Here is a 21,794-nt window from a genome sequence, read left to right as displayed (position 1 = left end):
GTCACATGTTACTATTTTCTTTAGGAGTTTTATATCCATGTTCACAAGTGAAACTGGGTTCCAATTAACTTTCTCATACTATCCTACATAACTTTTTCTTTTTAATTAAGTCTTTTGAAGATATATTTGACATACAATACACTGAACATACTTAAAGTATACAATTGGGTAAGTTTTGAAGTAAATACACACTTGTGAAACTACCATCACTCTCAAAATAAGTAATCTACCCATCATGTTCTTCCTCATGTCCCTTTGTAATCCATCCCTACAGCCCTTCCTTGACCTCTATCCAATACCCAGGCAACAACTGATCTGTGTTCTTACTTACAGATTAGCTTGCATTCTCTAAAATTTTGTATGTATGGGATTGCACACTAAATACTCTTTTTTTTCCGGATTCTTTCACTGAGCATAATTATTTTGAGATTCACCACACTGTTGGTTTACTAATAGTTTCTTCCTTTTTATGGCTAAGCAATATTCCATTATATGGATATGCCAAAATTTGTTTACTGAGTCACATGTTGATGGCCATGTGGATTGTTCCTAATTTGGGACTATTATCAAAACAGCTATGAACATTCATATACAAGTCATGAAGATTTTCCCATACGTTTGTTCCTAAAAGTTTTACACATTTACCTCTTCAGTTCATGCCTTTATCCTCTTAACCTTTAATGCTTAAAGAATCTGACACATCACATTTTGCATTCCTAATATTGCGTATCAAGGTCTCCTTTTTGTCCTGAACAATCATGCCAGAGGTTTGTTAATTTTATTAGTTTTTACAAAGAAGCAACTTTTGATTTGTTGATATCTATACGTCTTTGTTTCAAGTTCATATTTTTTGCTATTTTTTGTTTACTAGTAACACTGAATTAGAGTAACAGCTCTTAACAGCAAACAAAATTCTCTTACGTCTTTTTGTTATTTGTTTCTTACATTCTGTATATCACTAAACTTTGAAAATTAGTTATGATTTAAGACACAATATATGATCGATTTTTATAAATCCTGTGTATGTTTGAAAACAGTGTTCATTCTATATTTGTCTCAGGTAAGTATACCCACTAGATCATAAAATAAGGTTGTTCAAATAATCTATAGGGCATTAACTTATTTTTTTTTTCTCATTTGGTCTTTTAACTACTCAGAGGCACATATCTCTCACAATGACTGTCAATTGGACTCTGCAGATCTGTCAATTTTTGTTTTATACAATTTGGAAACACAGTCATTAGGGAATTACAAATTCTAAATTGTTACTAAATGACTATTATGGACATTTTACATGACTAAAACCATATAACATGTAACCTCTTATGTATGAATTACTTCACTTAGTATTAAGTGTTTGAGGTTCATTCATGTTACATCTACCTGTACAGGGTACACCCATTCCTCTTCAAAGTGGAATAATATTCCATTGTATGGATATAACACATTTTATATATCCATCCAGCAGTTGATGGACATATGGGTTATTTCCATGTTTTGGCTATTATGAATAACACTGCTATGAATATTCATAACTGATGTTTTGCATGCCTTTCCCCACAATTTTACTTGGAATCTTTCTATATCTTTTTTTACACATAGATATGTCTCTTATAAACAAAATGTCATCAAATTTTGGTCTTCCCCAGTCTGACAAATTTGTCTTTTATAAAGAACATTTAGGGCGCCTGGGCAGCTCAGTCAGTTAAGTGTCCGACTTCAGCTCAGGTCACGATCTCACAGTTCATGGGTTCAAGTCCTGCATTGGGCTCTGCACTGACAGCTCAGAGCCTAGAGCCTGCTTCAGATTCTGTGTCTTCCTCTTCTCTCTGCCCCTTCCCCACACTCTGTCTCTCTCTCAAAAATAAATAAACATTTTTTAAAATTTTTTAAATAATATAAAGAACATTTAGTCCCTTTACATTTCACGTCATTTTTTATATAATTGGGTTTAAACCTACAATTACATGTTGTGCTGTTTCTCACACTAGTTCTATGATTCCCCTCCCCTTCTTCATTCCATCTGGATTGATATTTTTGTTATTCTATTCCCCCTTACTAACAGATTAGAAATTATGTTTCTATTAGTAATTACTCTAGAACTTAAAACCTGCATACTTGGATCTCAAAGGTTCCCCTTCCAAGTTTGATGGATGAAGACTTTGCCAGATGATCACTTACTCTACTTCAGAAAATAACTATAAAACCTGTACATAGTAATACATAAACATACACTTGAAGGAACTGGTGAGTAAACAGAGATACAGAGACTCTGTTGGAAGTTCATGGTCACTTGGAGAAAAGGAGAACATACAGAGAGCAAGCTCCCCCCGCTCTCTGGCTTTCAGCACAGGGCTAAGTATAGTGAGGCAGGTGAGGAAGATGATGTAGGGAAACCCCTTAGCTTTCCAACCTGAGTGCTCAGAAAAGAGTGTGGGAGATCCCACAAGAGCAAGAGCAGGTGAAGACATCTCCAAACTCTATTTGCCCACATCTCTAAATGACCCCTAACAAACAAAGGCAGAGGGCAAAGAAACCAGCCACAGATAAAACATTTGAAAGGAGGCCAAAGCTGCCAGCTCTGTAGTTCAAGCCTGAAACAGAAAATCATCTATAAAACAAAGGAAATATTACACATAAAAGGAAAATAATAAAATCCAAAGCCTTCATAAACTAACATTAATAATATCCAGGATGCAATCCAAATTGCCCAACAAATGAAGAACCAATGAGAAAAGAAAATCAAGCAGGCCTAACAGTGAGATGAAACCAGATGTTGAAGAAGCTAACACAAAAGGATTTTAAAGCAACGATCACTAACCTCGATGAAGTAAAACAAAATACATTTAAATGCGTGAAAATCATACTAGAAAAATATAAATAATGAAAAATAATTAAATGTAAGTTCTACAATTGAAAAATAATTTCTGAAAAAAAAATGTGTTGGCTGGACGAAACAGCAAAATGGACATGACAAAGGAAAAAGTAATGACTGACTGAAGACAGATGAATAAAAATTACACAAGATGAAGAGACAAAAAGATTGAAAAAAAGACAAATTAGCAGACACATGATAACCACAAATAAGAGTAAACACAAAGCCCATACTGAGAGGCATATCACCACTAAGCTGTTAAAACCCAAAGCTATCGAGCAAATATTCAAAGCAGGAAGAGAAAAACCACATATTATAAAGCACAGGAAGAATGATCTAATTAATGGCTTTCTACTTCTACGCTGTAATGTAGGGGACATAGAATCCTGGTGGGAATCAGCTGACTGACTCAGTAAGTAGAAGAGACAAAGCTGAGATTCCAAGGACCCCAAGAGGACTTAGAGTTCACCAAAAAGAGTACCAGAGAAGAAACCACTGCACAGAAAGAAAACTTAAGAAATAGCCACAGGGCCTCTCCAGACTTCAGCTAAATATTGCACGCATGTGAAGAAATCACTCACAGCTTCGGGAAAAAACACCCAGAAGGACTAGAAGTAACAGTATTTTATACTCACAAAGAACCAGGAGTATTGCCAGTTCCCAGAAGCCAGATTGGTAAATCTCATGATTCACAGGTCATTGTGAGTAATACACACAAGGACCCTCCTTCATTAGTGGGGAATAGTTAGCTACACTGAAGACTGCTCCAGATCCACGTAACAACTCTTAAAAGCCCGATTCAAAAGAATCAAACTGTTTTCAAGTAAGTTAACGGTGTCCCCTCAAAAAACTCAAAAATATTTATTTATAATATACTACCTAGGACTCAACAAGGCAAAATTTATGTCTGGCATCCAATAAAATTGCCAGAAAATACAGTGTATAATAAAAATTAATCAAATAAAATCAACCCCAAACTAAGATGTTAGAATTGGCAGATAAGGACATTAAAGTAGTCATTATAAAGATATTCCAAATGTTGAAAAGTTTCTTATATTTTTCTACAGAAGATACAAAACAGACCCACACAGAACCTGTAGAGATCAAAATAAAATATGTAAGATGAAAAATATAATGAACCAGACAAAGAACAGATTAAACACTTTAAAAAATTAGTTGACTAAAAGAGCAAAGCAACTTCCAAAAATGAAACACTGAAGAGATAGTTTAAAGCAAACTTAGGGGTGCTTGGCCAGCTTAGTAGGTAAAGCATGCGACTCTTGATCTCGGGATTGTTGAGATGGAGCCCCATGTTGGGCGTGGTGATTAGTTAAAAAATAAAATTTTTTTTAAAAAGTCAAAATTAACTTATCATCAGTGAACTGTGAGACAAGATCAAGCAACTTATAACTGGAGGACCACAAGGACAGGAAAGACAAAAACAAGGGAGACAGATAAATATTTTAAGAAATAATAGCCAAAAACATTAAAACTATGATGAAAACTAGAAGCTCACATATGTCAGGAGCTCAATTCAAAAATGAGAAAAAAGGGGCGCCTGGGTGGCGCAGTCGGTTGAGCGTCCGACTTCAGCCAGGTCACGATCTCGCGGTCCGTGAGTTCGAGCCCCGCGTCGGGCTCTGGGCTGATGGCTCAGAGCCTGGAGCCTGTTTCCTGACTCTGTGTCTCCCTCTCTCTCTGCCCCTCCCCCGTTCATGCTCTGTCTCTCTCTGTCCCAAAAATAAATAAAACGTTGAAAAAAATTTAAAAAAAAAAAAAAAAAAAATGAGAAAAAAAATAAATGGAGAAAACGCTACCAAGGAATATCATTAAACAAACTGCACAAAACAAGCAATAAAGCAGAAAACAACCATTAAAAGCAGTTAGAGGAAAAAGATACACAGCCCAGCAATTCCACTCCTAGGTATCTACCCAAAAGAGATGAAAATATATGTGAACACAAAGACTTACATATGAATGTTCACAGCAGCATTATTCATAACAGCCCAAATTGGAAACAATCTAAATACATATCCAATGTGTGCCTTATCCATACAATGGGTACTACTCAGCAAAAAAAAAAGGAAAAAAACAGCAACACATGGCAAATCATGGATGCTCCACTAAACCATCATACTCACTGAAAGAAACCAGACATAAAAGACCACATACTGTGTGGTCCCATACACATGAAATGTTCACAAGAGGCAATTTTATAGAGACAGAGATTAGATTACTGGTTGGCTGGAGGGGAAAACAAGGATTTACTAAAATGGACATGGTGGATCTTACAGAGGGAAGAAAAATGTTCTAAAATTGCTTTATTCTAATGTTGTACCACTTGGTATAGTTATTTTTAAAATCATTTTAAATGATGCATTTTAGGGGTGCCTGAGAGGCTCAGTTAAGCATCCAACTGACTCTTGATTTCAGCTCAGGTCATGATCTTGTGGTCATGGGATCGAGCCCCACATAACACTCCATGCTGAGCATGGGGCCTGCTTAGGATTCTCCTGCCCCTCTCTCTCTGCCCCTCCCCTTCTCATGCTCTCTCCCTCTCTCAAAATAAATGAACTTAAAAAGCTGCTTTAAAAAATCACTGCATTTTGGGGCGCCTGGGTGGCGCAGTCGGTTAAGCGTCCGACTTCAGCCAGGTCACGATCTCGCAGTCCGTGAGTTCGAGCCCCACGTCAGGCTCTGGGCTGATGGCTCAGAGCCTGGAGCCTGTTTCCGATTCTGTCTCCCTCTCTCTGCCCCTCCCCCGTTCATGCTCTGTCTCTCTCTCTGTCCCAAAAATAAAAATAAAACGTTGAAAAAAAAAAAATTAAAAAAAAAAAATCACTGCATTTTATACTTGAATTATACTTGAAATGAAATATATAAAAAATGTAATATATATGTATAAAATGTAATATATATATATGTATACACACACATATATATAATATATATATTATATATATATATGTTATATATATATTATATATATATAAAATATATAAAACTTATACGGGGCACCTGGCTGGCTCAGTCAGTAGTGAGCGACTCTTGATCTCACGGTTGTGAGTTCAAGCCCCATCCTGGATGTGGAGATTACTTAAAAAAGAAGTCTTAAAAAAAAACTGTTACAGTTTTATTGATAAACTAAATATTGATATTTATATATCAGTGAACTGATATGTAAAATAAAACTAAATAGAACTGCTTTCTTAAAAAAAGTTAACTTTTTCAGACATGGAAAAGGTGAAACAATTTATGTCCTGCAGACCTACTCTGTAAAAAACGGAGGCAGGGGCACCTGGGTGGCTCAGTTGGTTAAGCGTCCAACTTCATCTCAGGTCATGACCTCATGGCTTGTGAGTTCAGTTCAAGCCCCACACTGGGCTCTGTGTTGACAGCTCACAGCCTGGTGCCTGCTTCTGAGATTTTGTGTCACCCTCTCTGCCCACCCCCCCCACCCTGCTCAATGCTCTCTCTCAAAAATAAATTAACATGTAAAAATTTAAAAAAAAACTGCCTGGGTGGCTCAGTCGGTTAAGTGGCCGACTTCAGCGCAGGTCATGATCTCGCGGTCCATGAGTTCGAGCCCCACGTCGGGCTCTGTGCTGACAGCTCAGAGCCTGGAGCCTGTTTCAGATTCTGTGTCTCCCTCTCTCTGACCCTCCCCCATTCATGCTCTGTCTCTCTCTGTCTCAAAAATAAATAAACGTTAAAAAAATTTTTTTTTAATGTAGGCAGAAAGAGAATTATAGCACATGGCAACAGAGATAGCTACAAAACAAGGAACATCAGGAAGGTAACTACAAAAATGAATCTTTAAGGATGATGATGGTTATTAGGATTATTATTTAAATCTCTTCAAAAGGATGTGTAGTGGAAAAAAAAGTATGACAGCAATAGCACAGGAAAGCAGAAATGCAAGCATACTATTTTAAGGTCTTCTACCATATGTGAAATGGCATGTTGTCACTTGAAGGTAGATGATGACAAAGTAAAGACATATACTGTAAACCTTAAAGTCACCATGAAAATAATAAAATGTAACAAGCTAACAAAAGAAGTAAAATGGAAGCATAAAAAAAATATTCAGGGGTGCCTTGGTGGCTCAGTCGGTTAAGCACCCGATACTTGATTTTGGCTCGGGTCTTGATCTCACAGTTCGTGGGATTGAGCCTCTGGCTCTGAGCTGACAGCACAGAGCATGCCTGGGATTCTCTCTCTCCTCAATCTCTGCCCCTCTGCCACTCACGAGCACACGCACTCTTTCAAAATAAATAAACGTTAAAAAAATATTCAATTAATTGAAGGAAGAAAGAACAAAAAGGAAAAAACAGAACAAAGAACAGATGGACAAATAGCTAACAATCATCAAGATGATAAATTTAACTTTATCAATAGTCATATGGGGGTGCCTGGGTGGCTCAGTCGGTAAGCATCCAACTTCAGCCTGGTCATGATCCCACAGTTCATGGGTTCAAGCCCCGCATCAGGCTCTGTGCTGACAGCTCAGAGCCTGGAGGCTGCTTCAGTTCTGTGTCTCCTTCTCTCTCTGCCCCTTCCCCACTCATACTCTGTCTCTCAAAGATAAATAAACGTTAAACAAAAAAAATTTTTTGAATAGTTATATGAAATGTAAAAAGCCTGTTTTGGGGGAAATGAGCATATTCATTACCTGGATTATAGTTACAGTTTCATAGGTATATACATATGTTAAAATATGTCAAATATACTCTTTACACCGCATAAACATTGTGTATGTCAATTATATCTCAATAAAACAGCTTTTAAAAAATCAACAATGGAGGCACCTGGGTGGCTCGGTCAGTTAAGCATCTGACTCTTGGTTTCAGCTCAGGTCATGATCTCATGGTTTCGTGAGTTCGGACCCTGCATAGGGCTCTGTGCTGATGGTGCGGAGCCTGCTTGGGATTCTCTCTCTCCGTCCCTCTCTGCCCCTCCCCTGCTCACACTCTGTCTCTCTCAAAATAAACTTAAAAATTATAATAAAAAAACTGAAAATCAACAGGAAAATAAAAAGGAGATTCTAAAATATATTCAAAAATTCTTTTTTAAAAAGGCAAGAAAGGAGGAGTGCCTGGGTGGCTCAATCAGTTAGGCATCAGACTTCAGTTCAAGTCATAATCTCACGGTTCGTGGGTTCAAAACCCACACCGGGCTCTATGCTGATAGCTCAGAGCCTGAAGCCTGCTTTGGATTCTGTGTCTCCATCTCTCTGCCCCTGCCCCACTCGCTCGCTGTCTCTCTCAAATATAAATAAACATTAAAAAAAAAAATTTTAAGGCAAGAAAGGAGAAATAGAAAAGGAAAACAACTGACACAAATAGAAAACAAGGTTGTCCTCCAATCCGAACAGGTAATTACAGAAACATTTACAGACTATATCATCAAAATAAATCAAGAGAGTGTCAGATTACAAAAACACCCAACTACACATTATCTATTTAAAAAACACTGTAGGGGCGCCTGGGTGGCGCAGTCGGTTAAGCGTCCGACTTCAGCCAGGTCACGATCTCGCAGTCCATGAGTTCGAGCCCCGCGTCGGGCTCTGGGCTGATGGCTCAGAGCCTGGAGCCTGTTTCCGATTCTGTGTCTCCCTCTCTCTCTGCCCCTCCCCCGTTCATGCTCTGTCTCTCTCTGTCCCAAAAATGAATAAACGTTGAAAAAAAAAAAAATTTAATAAAAAAAAAAAAAGAAAGAAAAAAAAATAAAAAACACTGTAAATATAAAGACACAGAAAAGTTTGTAGTAAATTAATAGAAGAAATGTCCTGAACAAAAAGCATGAGAAGTCTACACTGAACATAGATGAAAACAGATTTAAAAATGAAAAGTTGGGCAACTGAGTGGCTCAGTCGGTGAAGCATCTGACTCTTGATTTCAGCTCAGGTCACGATCTCATGATTTGTGGGTTCAAGCCCTGTGTGAAGCTCTGTACTGATAGCACGGAGTCTGCTTGGGATTCTCTCTCTCTCCCTCTCTCTGCCCCTCATGCGCTCGCTCGCTCTCTCTCTCTCTCTCTTTCAAAAATAAATAAATCAACAAATAAGAAGAATTAGACCCAAAAAAATTCAGTAAAAAACAATTTATCACAATAAACTTAAATTAGAAAGAAATAATAAGATAATCAAAAAAAAACCTACAATTTGTAAACTAAACACACTACTAATCATTGTGTCAGAAAAAATTACATTAGAAATTAGTTTGAAGTATATGACAGTGAATATACAAGAGATCAAAAAATGTGGGATACAGCTAAACAGTGTTTAAAAGAAAACTTACAATTTTCAATGCCTATATTAGAAAAGAATTAGTTTCAATCAAAAAAACTCTAAGCTTCCATTTTAATAATCTAGGGAAAAAATAAAATTAAACCCAAAACAAACAAACAAAACAAAACCCAAGAAAAGTCATGAAGGAATCTTAAGTGCATATTGCTAAGTGAAAAAAGCGAATCTGGAAAAGATTATATACTGTATGATTCCTACTATATAGCATTCTAGAAAAGGCAAAACTATAAATAAAGACAGTTAAAAAAAAAAGTCTATGTTACCAAGGGCAAGGGGAGGTGAGTGGTAGAACATACATATATAGGATTTTTAGGGCCGTGAAAATACTCTGTATGACATGATAATGCTGTATACATGTCACTATACTTTTGTCCAAATTCATAAAATGTGCAATACCAACGGTGAACCCTAAGGTAAATCTATGGGTTTTGTTTATGATGTGTTACTGTATGTTCCTCAATTGTAACAAATGTACCCACTAGTGAAAGATGTTAATAATAAGGGAAGCTATGGGGTGCCTGGGTGGCTCCTCGGTTAAGTGTCCAACTCTAGATTTCACCTCAGGTCATGGGCTCTCAGTCTAGGAGATCAAGCCACAGGTCAGGATGCTTGAGATTCTCTCTCTCTCTCCCCCTCCCCCACTCCCTTGCACACCTGTGTTCTGTCTGTCTCTCTCACTTTCTCTCTCTCTCTCTCTCTCAAAATAAATCCACTAGAATGGATAAAGTTAACAAGAACAGCAAAACCAAATGTTGGCAAGGATGAGGAGCAACCCAAGTTCTCATACATTACAGGTAAGAACATAAAATATAACAAACTTGGAAAACCATGCCAATTTAAACATACACTTACCATAGGACCCAGCCATTCCTCTCTCAGGTATTTACTCAACAGAAATCGTAACAAATGTGCACACGAAAATGTGTATGCAAATGTTCATAGTAGCATTATCATAACAGCCAAAAATAGAAGTGAACTAAATCTCCCTCAGATGGATTAACAAATAAATAAATTGTGGTACATATACATACTTTCCCTCCCTTCCTAACTAAGGATGACTACTCAGAAATGGAAAAGAACAAAATGTTAGTATACATGACACAGATCAAAATTTCAAGATTAGGCAACTTTTTCTATAAAAGGCATGAAACTAAATGTATGTAAACTTTGCAAGCCATACAATCTTTCTCTCACAACTACTCATTCAATTCTTCTCTTATAGCACAGAAGTAGCCATGTGAAAGGTACAAGCATGGTTATGTTCCAATAAAACTTTACAGAAACAGGCGAAAGGCTAGAAGTGGCCCACAGGTTACAGTTTGCTCACCCTTGAGCTAAGTCAAAGGAGTCTTCCTCAAGGACACAGTTCACATTTTTGTAAGCCTCCTAGCACTTATCCAAAGGCTAAAGCTAACTACTGTGTCAGTGAGTGAAAAGAATCCAACATAATCTGATTAAGAAAAATTACCTATGGATCTGATCTTGTCTGCTGGAGCGAACTGGAGCTAATCCATCTATTTCATCAAAAAATATTATAGAAGGTCTCATCAAATATGCCTAGTATAAAAAGAAAACAAGTGTTATTTATAGTTTTCATTTTTTACATTTAAGTATTGTATTTTCTTAATAGGTAATATAAGCAAATGCTACAACATGCAGTAATTAAGAAAGAAAGAATAAAAATGAAAACTCCTTACCACCCAGTCTCCAACCACAAGGCCTCTCCTAGTAGACAACTACTGTTCCCAGTTTGTTTACCCTTCTGTGTGTGTCATTTATATACGTACACAAATATTTTAAACATACTATTTTATTTAATGCATTTTAAACAAAGTATTCACTTGCTTTTACCAAATAACAGTCTATTTTATGTAACTATATATATTTTCATTATTTTTTTTATTTGAGAGAGAGAGAAAGAGAGCATGGATATGTGGGAGAGGGGCGGAGAGGGGGAGAGGGAGAGGACGAATCTCAAGCAAGCTCCATACTCAGCACAGAGCTGGACTCAGGGCTGGAGCCCAAGACCCTGGGATCACGACCTGAGACCAAGTCAAGAGTTGGATGCTCAACAGACTGAGCCACCCAGACACCCCTGAGCAATATATTTTAATTAGCTTCCATATAAGTGCACAATGATCTGCCTCATTCTTTATTAACAGCTACAAAATGCCCCACTGTATGGTGTGCCATAATTAAACTAGTCTCCTATGTGTGGACATGTAGGCTATTTTGTTTTATTTTTAAGTTTTTAATTATTTATTTTTGAGAGAGAGAGTAAGCGTAAGCAGGAAAGGGGCACAGAGAGAGACAGAGGGAGAGAGAGAGAGCGCGCGCCAAGCAGGCTCTGCACTGACAGTGCAGATGTGGGGCTGATACAGGGCTCAAACTCATGAACCATGAGATCATGACCTGAGCAGCAATCAAGAGTTGGATGCTTAACCTACTGAGCCACCCAGGTGGCCCTAGGCTATTTTCAATCTTTTCCTATTATCAATAATGCCTGAATAAACATTTGGCCTTTTATATAAATATAGACGTAAACACATAAATATAATAAATTCTAAAAGTGGTTCAAAAGGCAAACGTCATTTCTAATATAGTTAGTTATTTTCAAATTGCCTTCCACTGATCACCACCAATATTTAAGAAACCTCACCAAAAATGTATTATCAAACTTTGATTTTTTAGAATAAAAAATATCTCAGTTCATTTTGATTTTTATTTCTACTCTCAATAAAAATGAGCACTTTCATATCTCTAAGACCCATTTGTACTGCTTTTTTTAATGAAAGTTCTGGTCAGATCTTTGCCAATTTTTCTATTGGATCATTGTTCTTTTGCTTACTGATTTCCAGGAGCCATTCATTTTAAAAATTAAGACTTCTCTCTGTGAAAGGAAATGCAAATATTTTTCTGCAAGGGGTACCATTTATCTTTTGGTTTTGGTTATGATATTTTGTTGCAATGCAGAATCTAAAAATAAAATGTATATAGGGAATCTGTTCTTTGATAGTTAAAACTCTCCCTACTCTGATATTAGGAACAAATCATGAGTTTTCTTCCATTACTTTCACAGTTGTCATTTTTCACTTAAATCTTAAATGTAGCAGCAACCTAATTTGATTTAATATAAATATTAGATTACAAATGTTAAGTCTTTATATTGTATAATTTACTCATATACAGTTTATGTATGTTTCAAAATTACTTACAGCAAATTCTTAGTTCACAGGAAGGACAACCTTCTAAAAACCAGATACAAATTTCACATCTCTCCCTGGTTGATATGCATTAAACCTCCAGTGTTTTCTAATAATTTAAAATGAAGGGCATTTCAATCACAAAACAGGTTTTAGGAGAAAAAAGTTTGTAAAACCAGAATTATATACTGAGAGAAAAAGAATATGGGAACCCGCTGGCTCCGTCGGTAGAAGATGTGACTTTTGGGTCTCTGGGTGGTGAGTTCAAGCCCCACACTGGGTAAATCGATCACTTAAATAAATAAATAAGTGTATTTGAAGCGAGAGAAAGAACAAAGATTTGATCAGCACTTTTATATACGTGAAACACATAGCTGTTTTTCAGAACTACAGCCTCGCAGAATTACAATATCAAAGTACAGTGTATCTTGTGCCTTCACTGTGACAAGCACTTTATGTACTTCTTTTCTGTGAAATCTCACAGTAATCCAGTGAGATTAGTATTTTTTCCTCTGTTTTACAAAAGAGGCAACTAAAATCAGATGTTTTCATTTATTTCAAGTTGCATACTAAATATAAAGTCAGACCTTAGTCATTTTTCTGACATCTAAGACCAAACTCTTGGCCAATATATAATACCGCCATCATTTCATTTAGTGCATAGATCAAGTCATTTTAGGAATGTGGACTCTTTCAATTAAAAAGACAATAATGAAGGGCACCTGGGTGGTTCAGCTGGTTAAGCATCCAGCTTCGGCTCAGGTCATGATCTCTCGGTTTGTGAGTTTGAGCCCCACGTCAGGCTCTGTGCTGACAGTTCAGAGCCTAGAGTCTGCTTTGCATTCTGTGTCTGCCTCTCTCTCTGTCTGCCCTCACCCCACTTGTACTCTGTTTCTGTCTTTCAAAAATAAATAAACATTAAAAAAAATTATAAAAATAAATAAGTAAATAAATAAATAAATAGACAATAATGAGGGTGCATGGGTGGCTCAGGAAGTTAAGCATTAGACTCTTGATTTCGACTACTGATTTCGGCTCAGGTCATGATCTCAAGGTTTGTAAGCCCTGCATCAAGCTCTGCACTGACAGCGCATGGCCTGCTTGGGATTTTCTCTCTTCCTGTCACTCTGCCCCTCCCCACGCACTCTCTCTCAAAATAAATTAAAGCTTTGCTGAAAAAAAATTCTTAAGGGCCCCTGAGTGGTTCAGTCGGTTAAATGTCTGACTTCAGCTCAGGTCATGATCTCACGGTTCGTGGATTCGAGCCCCACTTTGGGCTCTGTGCTGAAGCTCGGAGCCCGGAGCCTGCTTCAGAGTCTATGTCTCCCTCTCTCTGTCCCTCCCCCACTCATTCACACTCATTCTCTCTCTCTCTCTCTCTCTCTCTCAAAAATAAACATTAAAAAAAAATATTTTTTTAATTTTAAACAGCTTTGTTGCAGTATAATACACATAACATAAAAATTTTAACTACATGCATACTGTTTTCTTTTTTTTTAAGTTTATTTATTCTTGAGAGATAGAGAGAGACAGACCATGAGCAGGGGAGGGGGAGAGAGAAGGGGACACACAGAATCCGAAGCAGGTTCCAGGCTCCGAGCTGTCAGCACAGCATAGAGCCCGACGCGGGGCTTGAACCCATGAATTGCGAGATCATGACCTGAGCCGGAGCCAGATGCTTAACCGACTGAGCCACCCAGGCGCCCCCATACATACTCTTAAAGGAGACCAACTACATGTTGAACTTCCCAATAGACACTGAACACCTTGAAGGCAAAAATTTTACTATATCCTTTTCTACTCACATTATCTAGAACATGGCACTTTTTCATACTAACTAAAAGTAATATTTGAAGTGCTTTACCAATTACAAAAGACTTTGAAACACATCAACCCAAGTAATGGCAGCTTGAAAATTGCTTGTCGAAAGCTTTCTTTTAATTTCATGTAATTTCCTTAGATGTTATGAAATAGAAGCTGCATTGTCAAATATGAATGACTTCCTTCACTAGTTCCAATAACCCAAAGTGAATTTATATCAGGACGAAGTTTTATTAAGTATGAGGAAATAATACTTTTAAAGTTACAGTGATAAAAAAAAAAAAAAAAAAGACTGCCTACATGATATTCAGTCACCTAACCCTGCCTTTTCAAAAAAAAATTTTTTTTAATGTTTATTTATTCTTAAGAGAGAGAGACAGAGTATGAGCAGGGGAGGGGAGGGGCAGAGAGAGAGGGAGACACAGAATCTGAAGCAGGCTCCAGGCTCTGAGCTGTCCACACAGAGCCTGACACAGGGCTCCAACCCATGGACTGTGAGATCATGACCTGAGCTGAAGTCTGATGCTTAACTGACTGAGCCACCCAGGCGCCCCACCTAACCCTGCCTTTTTAAAGCATTCATTACAGAATTCTTCCAACATCATATTTTATAGCTTATGAAAATAATGTACTACCCTGTAAGATTTCTATGCTTGTTCCATTTCCTCAATTAGACTATAACTTCATGATATATGAAATTATACCCAGGGTTTTCAAAAGCATCTAACGTGGTATTATATGCTTAGTAGCCACCTTAATAAATATCTTGTGAATCATCACATAATTAAATTAGTACTAGTAAAACTGCTGTTAAATACATCTAAAGTTTACAAATTCAGATTACTGAACCTAAACTAAACATACTTACTAGAAATATGCCTCCTTGTGAACAGTTTATATTTACAGACTAAATGCACTCAATATTCTATTTTAAAAAATTTTTGTTGAATGTTTATTTATATTTGGGGGGGGGGGGGCGGGGGACAGCACATGAGCAGGGGAAGGGCAGAGAAAGATGGACACAGAATCTGAAGCAGGCTCCAGGCTCCGAGCTGTCAGCACAGAGCCCGAAATGGAACTCGAACTCACGAGCCATGAGATCACGACCTGAGCTGAAGTCAGACGCTTAACCAACTGAGTCACCCAGGCGTCCCCTAAATACTCTATTTTAAAGAAAATATTTTCATATTAGGTGATTTCACTTACCTGATCAAAAAGAAGCCTAAGTTGCCGTTCAGATTCACCAACCCACTTGCTCAGACAGTCTGCTCCTTTTCGCATAAAAAAAGCCACCTTTTTGTCTCCCTGACTGCACTCATTAGCTAATGCTCTGGCAACCAAGGTTTTACCTGTGCCAGGAGGGCCATAAAACAAACAGCCCCTAGAGGAAAAAAGAATCAATAGGAATAAGGTAATGTTACTGCCACCACTAATAACCAATACACAAGGATGCACCTCCCACAGAATTTTTTTTATTAATGAATATATGACAATTCTTAGATATTGAGAAAGCTCTTTGTAGTATATAGACAAATTTCACTTTGCTGAGAGTATTCAAGGATGTTCTCAATGACCAAACCTTGGTAGGCAAATCAGAGAAGAGAGCCATTTAGCAAGATAAACCAAATTTTTAAATGTGTCTTCCCAATGACCCAGAAATTTCACATCTTAGAATGCATCATAAATACTCAAAATATTATGAATACAGATTTTAAATGAATGTTCAAAAAAGGATCAATTCTAATTTGTGAAAAACTAAAAAAAATCTAAATGCTATTAATAAGGCACAGATGGCTCAGTTTGAGAAGTGCATGACTCTTGAGCTTCAGCTTATGAGTTCAAGCCCCGTACTGGGTGTAGAGAACACTTAAATAAATAAAACTTAGAAAAATAATAAGGAATAAATAAATATACTGTTATATCTTTAAAACAAAATACTACTAAAATATCAAAAAGAATAATATACACATTACTGATATGGGAAGGTGTCTAGAATACACTGTAGAGTGAAAAAAGTTATACAAAAGCATTACTAAATAATTTTATTTATATTAAATGTTTATATGTGCATAATAAAGGTAAAATTTAAACTTAACATACACATATATGTATAAAACAAGCTTATAAAGAATATACAAAATTGTTCATCCCTAAGAAGTAAAATTACTCTCTACTTGTAACACTTTCTGCTTCTCTCTCCATTTTATTTCAGTTTCTCCCACAGCTATGCTACTTTAAGGACTTTGGGAAAAGTAATAATTATTTTCAAAATTCAACTTATATCCTACAAAAAAACAATACATTGCTTTTGATTTTAAAAAGCCACTGTAGAATTATAAGCCACAGTTTTAATCTGCTCAAACAGAAGATGACTCTTTAATAAGATTTTCTACATCCTGAAACAGATGGAAAATGTAATGGTCTACATGTATATCTTGAATATTTTATTCTCCCAACTTCCCTTAAGTTCTCAGCCTTTTCTAATAGCTACCTAGCTACGTATCTCATGATCAAACACAATCTGATCATAAAAATGGATGTCAAACAAACAAACAAACAAAAAGCTTACCATTTCAAAACTACCAGCATCAAGTCACATATACACTTAACTGAAATTGTGTTTCCAAAGACTAAACAACATACAGCATCAAACTCTATGCTATCTGGAGGCCAAATTATGGAAAATCCATTTGGGCAATCCACTTGTATATTCAAGGCCTGCGCAGAGATTTAGATCTTATACCCGACATTTAAATGCTGAAATGTAAACTTCAAGGATACACTTACTACCACAGCCTTTGAACCCTAATTAATAAAATTTCATTCCTAATTCTCATTGCTAGAACACATCAAATCAATACATATGAAATATTTATATTTATAATCATTTACTAACTGAAATTTGACAAATTAACAGTAATAATAATAAACATCTAGGACATTACTTACCTTGGAGGCTGAATCTTAAATTTCTCAAAGATTTCTGGATATAGAAGTGGGAATACTACCATTTCTTTCAGTGCATGAATATGATGGCTCAATCCACCTATACTATCAAACCGCACCTTGGGAAGAAGGGAAAAAGTTCAATATAAAATAATTTTAACTACTAAAGATTTTTTTTAATTTATGAGATTGTCTTATGATTCAGAAATACATGCCTTCAGCAGGAACTGTTGAACATAAAGTTCAAAAAATTACACTTCTGGAGTGCAGAAAAATAAAGTCAGCAGTAAAAATCAAGTTTACATTTCAGTTCAGCTAAATAAAGCTACCATTCTTTAATCTCCTAGTAACTAAGGACAAGATTAATGTCCAATCTAACACTTTAATGGGTATCTAGAGGAGATGATAAATTGTATTTATACTCTAATAATTTAAATGCCTTTCAAAATACCATCTATCACATGCATTGCCAGCAAAGGCAATACTGTCCCTAAGGGAGCAAAAACTGATTTAGAAGTAGGGTGAAAAACATCTTAGCTACTACAATGGTTTGAGACCCTCCAAAGCTCAACTTTATAAAACCAAGTCTTACTCTTTTTTTTTTTTTTTTTTTTTAAAGAGAGAGAGCCCATGTAAGTAGGGGAGAGGGCAGAGAGAGGGAGAGAGAGAATTTCCTAAGCAGTCCCCACACTTAGCACAGATCCCAACGTGGGCTCGATCCCACAACCCTGGGATCATGACCTGAGCCAGAATCAAGAGTCAGACATTCAACCTACGGACCCACCCAGGTGCCCCCAAGTCTTAATTTTTTTTTAATTAAAAAAAATTTTTTTTCATGTTTTTATTTTATTTTTGAGAGAGACAGAGAGACAGAGTGTGAATGGGGGAAGGGCAGAGAGAGAGGGAGACACAGAATCTGAAGTAGGCTCCAGGCTCTGAGCTGTCAGCACAGACCCAGACACAGGGTTCGAACCCACAAACCGTGAGATCATGACCTAAGTTGATGTCAGACACTTAACCGACTGAGTCACTCAGGTACCCCATTTTTTTTTAATTTCTTTAAATTTAAGTTTATTTACTTATTTTGAGAGAGAACAAGTGGGGGACAGACAGGAAGAGAGGGAGAGAGAATCCCAAGCAGGCTACGTGCGGAGCCCAATGTGGGGCTCGAACTCACAAACTGTAAGTTCATGACCTGAGCCAAAACCAAGAGTTGGATGCTTAACCAACTGAGCCACCCAGGCACCCCATGTCTTATTCTTTAATATTAATTTATCTAGATAGAAATTTAATTTCTCTGCTTAGGAGACAACAATGAAAAAGTGATTTAAGAAACACTGACCTACCATAAGAAACAAGAGAGATTAGGGGCGCCTGGGTGGCTCAGTCGGTTAAGCAGCCGACTTCGGCTCAGGTCATGATCTCGCGGTCTGTGGGTTTGAGCCCCGCGTCGGGCTCTGTGCTGACAGCTCAGAGCCTGGAGCCTGCTTCAAATTCTGTGTCTCCCTCTCTCTGACCCTCCCCTGTTCATGCTCCGTCTCTCTCTGTCTCAAAAATAAATAAACGTTAAAAAAAATTTTTTTTTTAAAAAAAGAAACAAGAGAGATTATTCCTCCCGTCCCTAACAGTTTAAATACCTAAAAGACTTTGTAGAGTAAAATATTGTACAGAAAAAAGTGCTTGAAGGAAATACTGCCAAAATGTTAACAGTAACCGCCTCCCCCTGTATCTTTATTCTGTTACAGTACTTGAAAATGTTTCAAAATGAAATGTTACTATGATAAAAAAAAAAAAAAAAAACTTAAGTAATCTAGAAAAATAAACACAGAGTTTTTTGTTTTTTTTTTTTCCAACGTTTATTTATTTTTGGGACAGAGAGAGACAGAGCATGAACGGGGGAGGGGCAGAGAGCGAGGGAGACACAGAATTGGAAACAGGCTCCAGGCTCTAGGCTCTGAGCCATCAGCCCAGCGCCCGACGCGGGGCTCGAACTCCTGGACCGCGAGATCGTGACCTGGCTGAAGTCGGACGCTTAACCGACTGCGCCACCCAGGCGCCCCAAAACACAGAGTTTAAATAAGAAAAACCGTATTTGTATATGACATCAAATTTAAAAAAATACTACTCTAAATAAATGGCAGAGACATCTAAAGTTAACTGATTCAAGAGAGTAAGGTGCTGGTCAACAAAATAAGCAAAGAATATTAAGTAAGGTCCTCTGAGAATGTACACTAGTAGATATGAGACTGGGAATTCAACACTCTAAAGTCCTCGTTAAAATAAATATTTAAATAAAATATTTTCCCCTATGACTTCAGATTGAGAAGAGATAACATTTCATTTTCAAATATATACACAACTCCATTGGTAACTTAAGCTTGTCATAAGAGAATCAGTTAAATTATGTCATATAGAAACGTTTACGGGAACAAAAAAAAATCAAATATGATCTTAGTTGGGCAGTAACCTATTCCAAAATACACTCCCTAGAAAGATTCTAGTAACAGTAAATATCTATGACATCCTCTAAATCTTGCCTTTCTTTTCAGACTTTCCCTGGGTACTATAACCCACTTCGCATAGTGATCTCAACTATCTTTATATTTGACACCCATATCTGAATTTCTAGCCCATATAGTTCTCCTTAAGGCCAAACCTAACTAATTTCCTACAAGTTACTTCCATTTGTGATGTGCCATGGACACCTAAACATGTCTACAACTAACTAAATCATCGTAACCCCTCTAAACATTTTCTCTAATGTTCCCTACATCAGAGAGTAGATCCCACCCAGTCACTTAAGCCAGAAACCTAGGTCATACATTCAACTTGTTTCTCTCCTTCATTCCCCAAAAGCAATAAATTCACCCAATTCCATCAAACCAAATTCTCTCCTGAATTCTGTCAAATCCATCTACTTCTTTCCATCATTATCCTACCATGACCATTACTCCAAATTACTATGTTACAACTATGTCCAGACCAGTCTCCCTAATGCCAGCCTTGCTTCCCTTCATTAACTACATTAGAATCAGAATGCTCCATCTAAAATGTAAATCTGATCATGAAATCTAAGCAGCTTCAACAATACCCTACTACATATCATGGTTTATGGGCCTTGCCATATTTGTCAGCCTCATTTCCTACCCATTTTTATTATATACGCCAGTATCACTGATACGGGGGGGCGGGGGGGACTTAAGTATCACCTGTGACCAGAGTGCTAGGTTCCAAAACACATACATCAAAACACTAATAATGATGATATCTGGGTTTTTATTTTTATTATGTGTTGCCTTAGAAACAAGGAACAACCTTAATTTTTTTTTTTAAAGTTACTTCTAGAAAAACATTTACAAAACTTACTGATTTATCAATGTTCATTGGATCAACATCAGCCAAGCTTGCACCCACTTTGACACGTTCTCGGAGAATACCACTAGCTAAATCTTCTGCTCTGAAGTTCATAGGCAAACATCTGAAATTCATAAAAATTCAAGTAGATAGCATTAAAAGTTTCACATTTAACTTTTAACTTTAAATTTTTTAAAAGTTTAACATTTAACTTTTAAGTTTCACGTTAATACTCCTCAGGTATTACATGGGTATGTCTACTCAGTTACAAGATTAAAAGAAATTTCTTTCCCTTTAATTCAAAACTAACCAATTCTAGATCACATCTTGAGAGCTAACCTTTATCTTCTGTTTAACTCCTTTAAAATAGCACCTAAAATCCTATACTGTATTAATTTTATTACCCTTAATAAAATATAATCTACTTCCTCTTTTAACCTTGGATAGTTACCAAAAAATGACATAAACAGCCTCAAAAAAAGTATGACTTCTAAACTGAATGTACTTTTCACACACATTTCTGAATCTTAACTTACCTTAAAAATATATTTCCAAAGCAAATATCAAAATAGTTCAGATTAAGTAGACATTAAATTCTTTTATTTAAACTTAGATTTTGGGGGCGCCTGGGTGTTGGTTAAGCACCCAAGCTCTTGGTTTCGGCTCAGGTCATGATCTCACAGTTTGTGAGTTCAAGCCCCATATCAGACTCCATGCTGACAGTGCAGAGCCTGCCTGGGATTCTCTCTCCCTCTCTCTCTGCCTCTCCCACTTGCTCTGTCTCTCTCTCAAAATAAATAACATTAATAAATAAAATAAACTTATTTTTTTTCTCTTACATTTTCTTTCCATCACCTACATGTGGAATTATTTTCAGCATATAATCTGCGACAATCCAAACTTGTTTCCAAGACATACTAACTGAAAATTTGGTATTTCTACAATAGATACATAATACCAAATTATAGAAATACTTCGCTAAATGTACATTTTCTAAATATAATTTATCTCTAGTAGTATAAGCTAGAAAATTGACTCAAATTTTAAAGAATAAATTATAATTTGATGTTCTAATTACTTATTAGACAAAATACTGGTTTTCACCCAGTGAAAATTCTTTTTTCATTTTTTTAAATGTTTTTATTTATTTTTGAGAGAAAGAGAGGAGAGGGAGAGAGAGAGCGCACACGCACACACAAGCAGGGGAGAGGCAGAGAGAGAGGGAGATACAGAATCTGAAGCAGGCTCCAGGCTCTGATGGATCAGCACAGATACGAAGGCAGGACTC

General features: G+C 36.7%; 1 protein-coding gene across 3 annotated transcripts in view; it reads right to left on the bottom strand.

Annotated features, from left to right (window-relative positions):
- ATAD2B (ATPase family AAA domain containing 2B) overlaps positions 1-21,794 on the bottom strand; it is a 168,031-nt gene that overhangs the window by 86,224 nt on the left and 60,013 nt on the right. For all 3 annotated transcript variants that reach the window (XM_045447596.1, XM_045447595.1, XM_045447597.1), the window contains exons 10-13: positions 20,519-20,630; positions 17,156-17,271; positions 15,413-15,587; positions 10,651-10,739 (exon numbers count right to left, since the gene is read on the bottom strand). In XM_045447596.1, the coding sequence (XP_045303552.1) occupies positions 10,651-10,739; positions 15,413-15,587; positions 17,156-17,271; positions 20,519-20,630 (492 nt within the window). The remainder of the gene's footprint in view (positions 1-10,650; positions 10,740-15,412; positions 15,588-17,155; positions 17,272-20,518; positions 20,631-21,794) is intronic.

The sequence above is a fragment of the Leopardus geoffroyi genome, chromosome A3 (assembly GCF_018350155.1).
Source record: "Leopardus geoffroyi isolate Oge1 chromosome A3, O.geoffroyi_Oge1_pat1.0, whole genome shotgun sequence".
In the NCBI taxonomy this organism is placed as follows: Eukaryota; Metazoa; Chordata; class Mammalia; order Carnivora; family Felidae; genus Leopardus; species Leopardus geoffroyi.
This window is presented reverse-complemented; position numbering and strand designations above follow the sequence as displayed.